Genomic DNA, 13,716 nt, shown 5'->3' with positions numbered 1-13,716 from the left:
ATTTGACTCATATGAAATGAAAGATATTTGATGATTTATGGCTTACAAAAATGGGACTTTCCTACAGTTTAAACTAATATATTTGACAGGAATCAGATAAGTGACTTCTATCTCAAAGTACTTCCTGCTTCCCACAGAGAAAGGTATCACATTAGGACATTTTTCAGACCTTAATGAATATGTAGTATCTTTCATCATGAATTTTAAAATTTCTCTTAGGTTTTATTACCTTTCAACTGGTAGCTTTCAGAAACCTAGCATGAATCTACATGGAACAGGGCTACATTAACTACAAAGTTTCTTATAATACCGAAATTAGAATTCTTTCAATTGTTCAACCAGGTACAATTCTCTAATGCTGTTGGTATGCTTTGGGAAACAGTATAAGGTATCTAGCAATTGTGGAACTGTTTTTCAAATACATTTCTTAAAAAGCAAAATAATCCCAGTTTATATTTTTGATGTTTCTACAGGACAAGAAGAACAAAAGAAAATCCAAAGACTATCTTATAGTAAGTTAAGTTTCAAGTTTAAAAAACTGTATTTTTCAAGACTAGCTAATAACTTACTTTGGATCTGGTGGTCCATCTGATAGTGGTTTCATGGACAGTTTACACAATGACCTGAATACTAGAAAGGCATCCTTTTGTAAAATGTGGGAAAACTTAGCACCAGGTGAAGGTCCTGAAGAATTTCCAGATTCCTAAACAAATTAACATACCATGTAAATAAAGACATTTGCCAGTATAAAATCATTTCAGCCTTCTATGGAGGGGGTTCTGTTGGAGGAGAAACGAGATGAGGAATTTGCTAAACCATTTCTCTTTAGTTTGACATACCACCCTCCTCCCCTGCAATAAATTAATGCCTTAAAAATAAATTCTTTTTTAATATGAGAGAGCATGCACATGGGTAGAGGGAGTGGCAAAAGGAGAGGGAGAAATAGACTCCCCAGTGAGCAGGGAGCCTGACTCCAGGCTTGATCCCAGGACCCCAAGGTCATGACCTGCACCAAAGGCAGATGCTCAACCAACTGAGTCACCCAGGCACCCCCAAAAATATACTCTTTAAAAATATTCTCTCTTTGCCACCAAATAAAGATCATGGAATTTATCCAGTTCATACCAATATTTAACAAAATCTGGCACATCATACCCTGACAAGATAGCTCACCCATGGCCTAAACCATACTTTCCACTCCCTATCACTGGGTGTTTTATGTTTTTGTCCTATTTTATGTTTTATCTACTCTGTGCAGATACTTATAAAACAACAGAAACTGTCAAGGCAACAAAGCCAAGAAATCTGAATCGTATACATAGGGCAATGATTTACCTAAGGGATTTTACTCCCTTACCTAAAATAAGAACACACTAAATATAGGGTAGGGAAGATGAGGAGAACCTATCATTACCATTGTATAGATTCCACTGTAGCCCTGAAGATAAAGTTCCCTAGATTTCTAAAATTCTCATCCAATGATACTAGAATTGTCCTATGAATACATGATAAAAATGGTCTTTTTAAATGCAATTTCAATGGGGGGGGGGGAAGCATAGAGAAGTGTGAACACATACGAAACAACTTAGAGTTGAGAATTTAGTTATCAATATATTTAGGGAATAAACTGCTTTAATTTATATCAATAAGAAAAACCCAAGTTTTTATTTTCCCTAACTATAATCAGCCAGCATTATCAACTGGACATATTCACCACAGGGTACTGGTAGCCTATAAATCTGTAAGATTAACAAGATACCCTCTACCCCCCCATTTATACCTGAGTATCATTGGAAGAGACAGACAATCTGTCATCAGGTAAAGACGGTGTATATGCAACAGAAATTGGTGTTCCTGGAATTCCATTTGCTTGAATATTTTCACTGTCACTACCATCTTCTATAGTTCCAACGTTGCCATCTGCACTCGCATTTATAGTAATCCTTTCTCCCATATCTAAAATGGTAAGAAGAAAAAAGCATGCAAATATATCTGACTTAACTGAAGTGTACTGAAAAAGGATAAAGAGTATTTAAAATGCAACAGTAGCAAAAAAGCAATGTGAAATAGTATGTATTGGCACCATTTAAAGGTTAGCATACTTAGTAGTAAGTATGCATTTGGAATATATCCAAATATAATCCTTAAGTAGCTCTAGCTAGGAAACACAGTCAGCTGATGAAAGGCTAACTGGCATGTGCCAAAACAGAAGCTTACTTTCAGTCTATATTATCATTTACTAAACTTGGTTCTAATGAATGCTAATGCCTTAAGAAGATAAGACAGATTTCTTCCCCAAAAAATCTCATTATCAAGTAAGTTAGAGAAATGCTGGGAAATAGCTTTATTATAGCCTTTAATTTGCTCTCTGAAGAGGCTATATAATATGCAGTGTTTCCAAAATCTGTTTTACCATGAGCTCCTCTTCCTCTTTTTAGAATACCTATTAATAACTCTAATAATATATTCTTTAGAACATAGGTATGGAGAAATTGGCCTACACTCCTTGAATATTTTTCAGCATGTCACTCTGAGTAATTACACTTTTAATTAATATAAACAGAAATAAATGACTTCCAGTAGAACAGATAATGCAAATAATATCAGGTCTTATAACTCCTCTACATGTAATGTATGTTATTTCAAAAAAGAAATACATACATGTTTGTGGCCATAACTCAGCCATCTGGCAGGAAATTGCTCATTTCACACTACCAATTAAAAGAGAACTATATAAAAAAAAAAAAAAAAAAAGAAAGAAAGAAAGAAAAAAAGAAAAGAGAACTATAAGCAATGGAAATATACTATAAGGAGCAAATTTTGGAATATGAAAATTCTGTGTTTCAATCATGTTTCCCCATTAACTGGATAACTTATTTCATCTTTCTTTGTCTCAGTTTCTTCATCAGCAACAAAGATAATAAATGTGAGGAATCGGTGAAACACACATACCCTACATACATATAATACTGAAGAACACAACTGATTCTCAATAAATGGTAGCTATTATTTTGTCAGTATATGATAACATGAGCCCAATTTTTAACTGATTCAGTGATGAAAGGAGTATATATATCTGTTGTCTCAACTGTGAAGATGCTTTCTTCTCTCCAAATTAGAATACCTTGGATACATTAAACTGGATGATTTAAAAGTATGTTTTACAATTAAAAACTGGTACATGAAAAAGATACTTAGTAATAAAATATATTTGGGGAACTCTGCATTACACAAAACAGTAGTTTTCCCATGGCCCTTTTGAGACTTTAACATGATAATATTAGATATGCTAAATACTATTGTAACTTTTAACATATATATTATATGCATACTATATATGTATTTATGTGCTAGATACTGCTACAACTTTTAAAATGTATATATTATTTACTATAGATATCTTACATATATAAAAATGTTTAATATGCAATGTATTCTCTGGAAGAAGTCATAAAAAAATTTAATAACGATTATCAGAAATTGATAATCATCCCTCAAAGCACTTATTTCACTTTCTCACAACACCTAATTACATCTCCTCCCACTGCCCTTCCTCCACTTTCCGTTACCAAAGGACTTTCACCTTCTACTTAGCTAAGAAGTAGGTAATTTAACATAGGCTATTTCAGTTTCCCTTGTCCCACCATAAAGTTCTTCCCAAAAAAATCAACAATCTTTTTCTTTCAAATATTCTTTTGTATTTCTCAAGTTAACTATTTATTCACCCTCAAATCCATCTCTTACATTCATTAGTATCTTCCCCCCTCAAATATTTTCTTTTAACATTATATTTTCAATCTCATGTATATGACTCAATCTTCTCCAATACTCAAAACATACTCAAATCTTTCCACTGGAAAAAAAAATCTTCCTTCAACTCTTGCTATACCTCCACTACTGTCCATTTTTCTCCTTTCTTTCACACTTCTGAGAGGAATAATCAATATTCATTGATACTTTCTTTCCCCCCTTCCTAGGAAATTTCTCCAAGAATTGAAAATATTCTTCACTTTACTGCTTTCTACAAGTTAACTTAAAATCTCTCAATTTTCTCACTGTAAAAAAGGGAATAGTAACAACACCTAAATCTAAATATCCCAGTGTTTGGGAAGGATTAAATGAATAAACGTAAGTAAAGCACATAAAATCATATGGGATACATAGATACACAGAAAATACTTGAGAGTTAGATATTACTATATTCTATGTCTTCTCCTCTAATTCTCCCTCCAATTGTCCCCTAAAAGTAAGTGCAGACTTCTGTTTTCAAGGGAGTAAACTGAGGCCACTAAAAATTAACTTCTCCTTTGATGAATTCCACTGAAATTTCTATGAAAAATATAAAAAAAGAGACAAATGTAATGTTTTTAACATTATTGCTTTATTTCACCAGTAAGTTTGATAATTGCTAGTCTGGTATTTTTCACTGGCATGATAAAATTCAAGTTAATCCTGACTTTAAAAAAAAGTAAAATTATACCCACGCACATCCACACTTAATTTGATAGAGTATCTTCCAAAAGACAATAGCAATTATCAAACTTACTGGTGAAATACAGCAGTAATGTTAAAAACAAAATGAGGTTCCTTGTCATCATTAACACTATTCAATATTTTCTAGAAGTTCAAACCAATGTTCTATAATAGAAACAAAAAAACAAAAATGAGGAATAAATATACTGTAAAAAGAAGAAATTAAGACAAAATATATTATTCACCTAGAAAACCCAAGATAAGCAAATAAAAAACCTTTACAAACAATGGGAATTCAAAGGTGAATAAGTAGAAGACAAACATAGGAAAATAAGGGTTTTTCTATATTCCAATTAAATTAGGAAGTGGGAGCCTTTTGTGGCCAGTGCCAGCAGCCAAAAAATGAAGTTCAGTTCCTTTGTGACTTCTGTCTGGACCAAGAACGGTAAAGGTATTTCAAAGCACTTTCCCACATTCACAGGAAGATTTTGTCTTCCCTTCTTTCCAAAAAGCTGAGACAACCCCCCCCCCCAAAAAAACAACAACAAAAAAAAGCAAAAAGCTGAGACAACAGAAGTACAATGTTCAATCCACGTCCATTCAAAAGAATGATGAAGTACAATTTGTGCGAGGACACCACCACAAAGGTCAGCAAATTGGCAAAGTAGTCCAGGTTTACAGGAGAAACGCAGCATCTACACTGAACGAATACAGCCACAGAAAGTGAATGGTATAACTGTCCATATGGGCTTTCACCCCAGCATAAAAAGTCTGGTTAACACTAGACTAAAACCGGACAAAGACGGCAAAAACATCCTTGATGTAAAGCCAAATCTCACCAATTAGGAAAAGGGCAAATATAAGGAAGAAACAACTGAGAAGATGCAGGAATAAAATAATCTTATATATGACTTCAAATAAAAACTGTTAAAGTGAAAAAAAAATAAAGTAGAAAGTGGGGGGGAAAATGATTTATCCAAAATAATATCAAAACTAAAACTAAGGGACAGCTCGGATGGCTCAGCAGTTTAGTGCTGCCTTCAGCCCAGGGCCTGATCCTGGAGACGCAGGGTCAAGTCCCACATCGGGCTCCCTGCATAGAGCCTGCTTCTCCCTCTGCCTGTATCTCTGCCTCTCTCTCTCTCTCTCTCTTTGTGTGTGTGTGTGTGTGTCTCATGAATAAATAAATAAAATCTTAAAAAAAACACACACACACACAACCCTAAAACTACGGACGCCTAGGTGGTTCGGCTGTTGAGCGTCTTCTGTTGAGCGCCTTCAGCCAAGGGTGTGTGACCTTGGAGTCCTGGAATCGAGTCCTGCATCAGGATCCCCACAGGAAGCCTGCTTCTCCCTTTGCCTATATCTCTGCCTCTCTGTCTCTCATGAATAATTAAAAAAAAAAAAAAACTAAAACAAAGAATATAGAAATAATTTAACAGGAAGTGTGCAAGAGCCAAAGGATGAAATTTTACTGAGTGACACAGAAGATCTGACTGACTGAACTTATGTTTCTGGATAAGAAGTTTCAGTACTACAAAGAAGATATATCTCCCCAAGTTAACTTTGTAAATTAACACACACAACACAATTCCAATCACCAAATAAACTTTTTTTTTTTTAATTTAATCAACGGGTTCTAAAGTCATGTAGAAATATAAGAAGATGTCTCAAAAAATTGGCAGGGGTTGGGGACTTGCACTACAGAAATCAAAGTGTACTATAAAATTAAAATATTTTAAACAATTCAACACTAGATAATAAATAAATAGCTCAATGTTACTCTAAAGGAAACTCAAGCAGAATCATGTAGGGTAAAACTGGAATTTCAAATTAATTGGGAAAGAAAGGATTCTGTTGGTTAGCTATGCAATCACATACTATACAGAAAAATCAATTTCAGACGAATTAAAGATCTAAATTCAGAAAATAAAAACAAAAATATGGGATGCCTGGGTGGCTCAGTGGTTTAGTGCACCGCCTTCAGCCCAGGGGCGTGATCCTGGAGTCCCGGGATCGAGTCCTGCATCGGGCTCCCTGCATGGAACCTGCTTCTCCCTCTACCTGTGTCTCTGCCTCTCTCTCTGTGTCTCTCATGAATAAATAAAATCTTTAAAAAAATAAAAATAAAAATATTAGAAAAATGTATTGGCAGAATATTTCTGTAATCTTGAGGTGGTAAAATCCATTCTTAGCAAGACAAAAACAGAATTCACAAAGAAAAATACAGTATTTGGGACGCCTGGGTGGCTCAGCAGTTGAGCATCTGCCTTTGGCCCAGGGCATGATCCTGGAGTCCCAGGATCAAGTCCTGCATTGGGCTTCTTGTGAGGAGCCTGCTTCTCCCTTTGCCTATGTCTCTGCCTCTCTGTCTCTCATGAATAAATAAATAAAATCTTTAAGAAAAAAAACAAACAAACAGAAAAAGACAATATTTGTTAAATTTTTTATGTGTGGTCAAATATCTGCTTGGAATAACATAAGCAAATGCTGAACAAAATGAAAACAAAACAAAAACTGACTAGAAAATAATATTTACATTACACTGAATAAGGGCTAGTTTCTTAATGTGAACAATCCTTTGAAATAAGAACAAACAAATCAAAAAACTAAAAGGAAAAACAGGCAAAAGTCATGAATAGGCAATTTAGAAATTATAAATAGCCCCTGGTTATTCATTGGACCATGAAACTACCAATATTTGACCTACAAAAATAATGACTGCTGCCTGTGTTTTGACCCTGCCAGTTATCAAAGAAACACAAAGTACAACAGTAAGAAATAATCCATCCAGTAAAGCGATATTAAACAAAGCACTGTGTATAAATTTTAAATGATCATACATTTTGATCGAAATATTCCTTTTTCAAAAGTATTCTTTTAATAAATTGATCCTAAAGCGCTAAAAGATATCTGTAACAAGAATGCTCCTCAGAGTAGTGTACATAAAAGAGCAAAAACCTGGAAATAATCTAAATGTTAGTATTAATAGGAGATTATTTAAATAAATTATGGACCATCAGTATAATAAAATACAAACTGACATAAAATGGAAACTACAGAATTTGAAAAAGCAGATTATAAAACAGTAAGTACAGTGTGTTCCCATTTAGGTTTTAAAACGTGTATGCAGACATGCATGAACAATATTTAAGAAAAAAGAACACAACTCCTGCAGAGCAAAAAACACCATATCAAAGTCAAAAGACTTGACAAACAATAAAATGAGAGAAATTATTTGTAAAATATATCTCAGAATCCTAATATAAAAAGAATTCTTAAAAACTAAGGGAAAATAATCAAAGATAACAGAAAAATTAAAATCTGATAGAATGAACAAAAGGTATGCATAGATGATTCACTAAAAAAAAAGAAATACAATGGCCCAAATATCTGATATAATATTTAATCTCACTGACATAGAAATTCAAATTAAAACCAAACTAAGAAATGAAGAAGATGTAGTATATATACACAATGGAGTATTACTTAGCCCTAAAAAAGAATGAAATCTTGTCATTTGCAACAACATGGATAGATCTAGAGGATATTATGTTAAGTGAAATAAGTGAGAAAAAGACAAATATTATATGATTTCACTCATATGTGGAATTTAAGAAATAAAACAAATGGACAAAGAAAAAAGAGACAAACATAAAACCAGACTCTATTTAAATATGGAGAACTAATGGTTAACAGATGGTGAAACTGGTAAAAGGGATTAAGAGTACACTAACAGGATGAGCCCTGAATAATGTATTGAATTGCTGAATCACTATATTGTACACCTGAAACTAATGTAACACTGAACATTAAATATACTAGAATTAAAAAAAATAGATAGGTTTCTCACCTAACAGGCTGGCAAAATTTCAAAACTTTAAATTCCACTGGCAATTATGGAGAAACAGGTACATTGCTGGTAAGAATGCAAAATGGTACAAATAAAAAATAAGACTGCAAAATGGTACAATATCTATGAAGGGAAATTCAGCAATAGCTAATTAATCTTCACATTCATTTATCACTTGACCCAGTAATCTCACTTCTATGAATCTTTCACCAAGATAAACCCCCCACAAGTAAGAAACAATACAGATGTAAGGGGTTACTCACTGCAGCATTACTAGTAATAACAAAACATTGGAAACAACCAAAGTTCCTGTTAGTAAGGGACTGGTTGAGTCAACTATGACATGTCCACATGATAGAGTATTATGCAGAGAGTGAGCCAAGAGAAAAAATAAGGAAAATCTCTATCAACCATCACCTAAAATAAAAGGATTTCTAGAAAATATTAGGTGAAAAAGGGCAGCCCCAATGGCGCAGCGGTTTGGCGCTGCCTGCAGCCTGGGGTGTGATCCTGGAGACCGGGGGTCGAGTCCCACGTCAGGCTCCCTGCACGGAGCCTGCATCTCCCTCTGCCTGTGTCTCTGCCTCTCTCTCTGTGTCTCTCACGAATAAATAAAAAAAAAAATCTTAAAAAAAAAAATATTAGGTGAAAAAAAGGAAGACAAAAAAAGGGAGAAGACATAGTGTTTTGCCAAAAAGAAAGAGAAATAACCTGCTTGTTAGTCTGGGGGAAATTCACACACACACAAACACAAAACAAAGGATAAACTAAAAGCTAATGAAAGTGGCTACCTATGGAAACTAGGTCAGCAAAGGAAGGAATGGATGGAAGAATTCTGAATTAATGTTTTATATAATTTTTACTTTGATTCATGCAAGTGATCTTCAAATAAATAAAATTAAATCAATAAAAGTTAATACAGTTTACTATTGTAAACTGTGTTATTGCATACAGCATAGCTATTATTTACTCTTAGTAGGACATACTCTAAATACACACATACAAAAGAATTTTGAACTTAAATTAGTAAGTCGTTGCTGATAATGGTACATTGTTGCTGAGAACTTGGGTTTTTAACTGGGGAAGAGAGAGATACAAATATGAAATATCAGAAGGATGAAGAGAAATCTAGTGGCACTGAATGTGAACTGGAACTATCAATATGAACTTGTGACTATATCACCCTATTTCTGTACACTGGAAAGGCTAAGAAGTAATGACACCTCAGTAGCAATGAGTAGTACACCTAGTCTAAATACAACTGTCCACTAAAAAGAACAAAAACTCCTTAAAGAAGTAACTGATTCAAGGTCAGAGGAAAGGGAAAGTTGAACATTTAACTTAAAACATACTGCTGTTCCAGAAAAGAAGGAAATGCTCATAAGATAATAGATTACATCAGAAAGACAAAGGAGCTCGATTCCTATTGCCCAGATCAGGAACAAAGAATAATGGCAAATGATTAGAATACATTGAATAACAAAAGACTTCATGAGCTCACAGTATTATTTTTTTTAAAGGAGAAGCGGTCTTGTCCATAGAAAAGTTGTCAATTAAAAAAAATTGTCAATTAATGTTGAAATTACAAAATCACTATTTTTAACCAATGTAACATCTAAGTAAATCAAGGATCATCAATGGATGCTAAAACCACTAAATGAATGGATCCTTCTATGATCTCAAAGTATTATTCTCCAATTATTTTATATTTCAGTTGATCCTTGAACAACACAGGGGTTAGGGGCACCAACCTGTGGTGTAGTTGAAAAGCTGTGTAATTTTTTGACTCCCCAAAACTTAACTACTAAGAGCCTACTGCTGCTCAGAAACCTTACTGATAACATATAGTTGATTAACACATATTTTTCATGTTGCATGTATTATATACTATAATTCTTATAATCAAGTAGACTAGAGAAAAATTAAGAAAATCAATGAGAAAATACATTCACAGGACTATATTTATGGGGAAAAAAATCCACATATAGTAGATCCATGCAGTTCCAATGCATGTCATTCGTTGAAATGTCAACTACAGTTATAAAGGGAAAAATGCTCCTTTACAATGATGAGAGCTGGTCATCATCATCTTAACCAAGTGATCAAACATCACTAATAGGAGTAACTTGTCGTTATGCACCAATTAACATAACATGATGTATTAAGAAGTACCAACATTACCTATGCAGTATTGTATTCCTGTCAAATACATTTAAACTAAATCAGGAAACTGTCATATCAACTCAAAATGTGTAATATTCTACAAGATAATTTCATACTCTTTTAAAAAAGGTAAATGTTATGAAGGAGCAAGAAGACTTGTTCTAAACTAAGGAGACCAAAGAGACAAAACCAAATGCAGCAAAAGTGTACTCAGATCAGGTCCTGCACTTAAAAAAGAAAAGGAAAAAAAAGATGTAAGAGAGACATTTTGGGAATTTGGGAACGTTTTAAAATGTAGTATTTATATTAGATATTCTTGAAATAGTGTTAATTTTCTTAGGTGTGAAAAGGAATTATGGTTATGTATGAGAATGCCTTTATTCTTAGAAGATATATGCTGAAGTATTTAGAAGTATCAAGGTATACATAACCAATTTTTAAAAGGTTCAGCAAAGATGGGGAAAACTCACATATTTACATATACGAATGTATGTAGGTCCATTTAAAGACACATAAAATAAATGTTCCAAAATTCTTAACAACCAGTGAATCTAGAGAAAGGGCATACACAGGGGTTCACTGTGCTGTTCTTTGGACTTTTCTCTAGGTTTGAAAATGCTCTAAGTAAAAAGTTGCATAAAAATGAGAGAAATTTCATTTCACACTCTGAATTAATATGTATTTGAGACTGGTAAAGTTTTTTGCAAAGGGCCAGTTAGTAAACATTTTAGGCTTTGAAGGCATATGGTCTGTTGCAACTACACAGTTCTACTTTTGTAGTGCAAAGACAGCCAGTATAGGCAATACGTAAACAAATGAGCATGTGTTCCAAGAAAACATTTACAAAAATGGGCAATGGGCCAAATCTGGTTCATGGAATGTAATTTCCCATCCCCTTGGATATATTATTAAACTTTTAAAGAATGTATGGGTACATAATGCTCTTTTTTCCCTCATGGTAAGTGTATAGGGCTTTTAAAATTTGTTTTAAAATTCATATTCCCCAAGATCACGGACTCTTCTTTACAGTCTCTATACTTTCTCATTCAATGATCTTATGGCTTCAACTACTAATTTTAATAGAATGACTCCTATCTATAGTATCTGCCTTGGTATCTTAGGCCGGATTTCTATGTTTCTGTTTCTGTTCTATGTTTATGAAATACATTTCACAAAATTCCCATATGAATAGGGCACCAGAAGGTCAAATTTAGTATGCCAAAATAGAAACTAGTATTTTTTCCCCCAAGCCAACTTCTCCAACATGATTCAATTCTACCAACTCTACAACCATCCACCTGCCATTTAGGCTCAGAAACTAGCAGACTACCCATGGAGGGAAGAGTTAACACAGCAGGTCTGAGACTGCCTATCCTTAGAAAGGCCTGCTTTCAAGGTTGGGCCTTCACTAGCACCCAGGAATTTATTTTATTTTGGAAGGGTTCCCACTATTCCCAGAACTATTAAGAGTGGTTCACCATACCTAAACTATTTGTACAAACAATATGGTTTATGCTGAAAAGCAGCTTTCCTTGTGGAAATCTGAAATTTGGGCAGAAGGAGCCTACATAACTCTGGATATGGGTCTAATGACTTGCCCTGATGTGGAAGAATTAAAAGCCTCCTGTGTGACTTCACTGGGAGAGGATTCCTTGAAGTATGCATCTGATTTCCTTTCAGGCATTGCCCCATATACCTTTTCTCTCTGATGATTTTTTTTAAAGATTTTATTTATTTATTCATGAGAGGCAAAGACACAAGCAGAGGGAGAAGCAGGCTCCATTCAGGGAGCCTGACGTGGGACTCGATCCCGGGACTCTAGGATCATGCCCAGGGCTGAAGGCGGTGCCAAACTGCTGAGCCACCCGGGCTGCCTTCGTCCTGATGATTTTGTACTGTACCTTCACACAGTAAAAATTCTAGTGGTGAGTCTAACTATATGAGGAGTCCTGATTTCTTCTAGTGAGTAACAAAACCCTGAGGTATCTTGGGGGTCTTTGAGATACCTTATAATTTCTCTTTGTCACCTAGATATTTAATCAGTTGCAAAGTCTTCTTTTTTTTTTTTTTTTAAGATTTTATTCATTTATTCATGATATAGACAGAGAGAGAGAAAGAGAGGCAGAGACACAGACAGAGGGAGAAGCAGGCTCCATGCCGGGAGCCGGACATGGGACTCGATCCCGGGACTCCAGGATCGCGCCCTGGGCCAAAGGCAGGCGCTAAACCGCTGAGCCACCCAGGCATCCCAGCTGTAAAGTCTTCTTGATTTAACATGCATTATCTCACTTCTCATTCACGTTTTCGTCTCCATTTCCACTGTTTCTGTCATACTGAGGATTCCATTACTGTACTGATTTCCTACTGTACTTTCTACTTCTCCACCTAGTTTCTTAAAACATAATTCTAATCATTCCACCTCTTAGTTTAAAAATCCTTAATGTTAACTAATTTTATGATGGAATGAAGTCTAAAATCTTAAAGCTTTAATTAGTAAGTTTGTTCAAGATTTCTTTAACCTTACCATTCTATGACATCACATACTTAATACGTCAGCCAAACCACCACATGTCATTTCCCAAACCACCCTCTCCTCTACACTTGAACCAAAAGCTTTCAATACATCAAATACCATCCCTAGACCTGTGTGAATCCAGTCTAATTTCAAGTATCATCTCCTACATGAAACTCTTCTGGTTCATTTTAACTAGAAATAATCACTTTTTTTTCTGAATTTTATTAGGATGTTAGCTATTTCTATGTAATGGCACTTATTACTCTATACCTTGTATTAGTCTTACATACATATATTCCAGAACCCCCTTCTTCCAGAGTAGGCTCTATCTTGGATTAACTTTTGTATCCTCCTACAGTGCCACACAACTGTAAGCACTTCCTTAGTATTTGCTGAATGAAAAGATAAAAAAAAGAGAAGGCAATCAGATGAATGCCTGGTTCTAGTGTTGCATTAAAGGAGAAAATATATTCTTAGAAATGATGTTATAAGTGGGAGTTAGGTATGGTGGAAACAGTATTATTCTCATTCAGGAGCCATATAGTACATTTAATCATACATCTAGAAGTATATGTAGCAAGGTATTACGCTTAGTTCTGGGCAAGATACTATGAACTAAATAAGCTTCAGTGGATTGGTCTCAAACCTAATCCTATCTATAAATAATACTATTTATGGAAAATGTGAGTTTAATTCCTAACAAACTTTAAGA

At 34.4% G+C, this 13,716-nt stretch overlaps 1 protein-coding gene and 1 pseudogene across 5 annotated transcripts in view; one reads left to right on the top strand and one right to left on the bottom strand.

The window, feature by feature from the left end:
- The window catches only part of ARFGEF1 (ARF guanine nucleotide exchange factor 1), a 141,392-nt gene that overhangs the window by 64,076 nt on the left and 63,600 nt on the right, over positions 1-13,716 (bottom strand). For all 5 annotated transcript variants that reach the window (XM_072734598.1, XM_072734597.1, XM_026012191.2 and 2 more), the window contains 2 exons: positions 1,781-1,956; positions 570-703 (listed from right to left, as the gene is read on the bottom strand). In XM_072734598.1, the coding sequence (XP_072590699.1) occupies positions 570-703; positions 1,781-1,956 (310 nt within the window). The remainder of the gene's footprint in view (positions 1-569; positions 704-1,780; positions 1,957-13,716) is intronic.
- On the top strand, positions 4,876-5,367 carry LOC112929982 (large ribosomal subunit protein uL24-like; annotated as a pseudogene).

The sequence above is a fragment of the Vulpes vulpes genome, chromosome 13 (assembly GCF_048418805.1).
Source record: "Vulpes vulpes isolate BD-2025 chromosome 13, VulVul3, whole genome shotgun sequence".
NCBI classification, from domain to species: domain Eukaryota; kingdom Metazoa; phylum Chordata; class Mammalia; order Carnivora; family Canidae; genus Vulpes; species Vulpes vulpes.
Note: the sequence above shows the minus strand (reverse complement) of the source record. Positions and strands in the feature narration are given on the sequence as shown.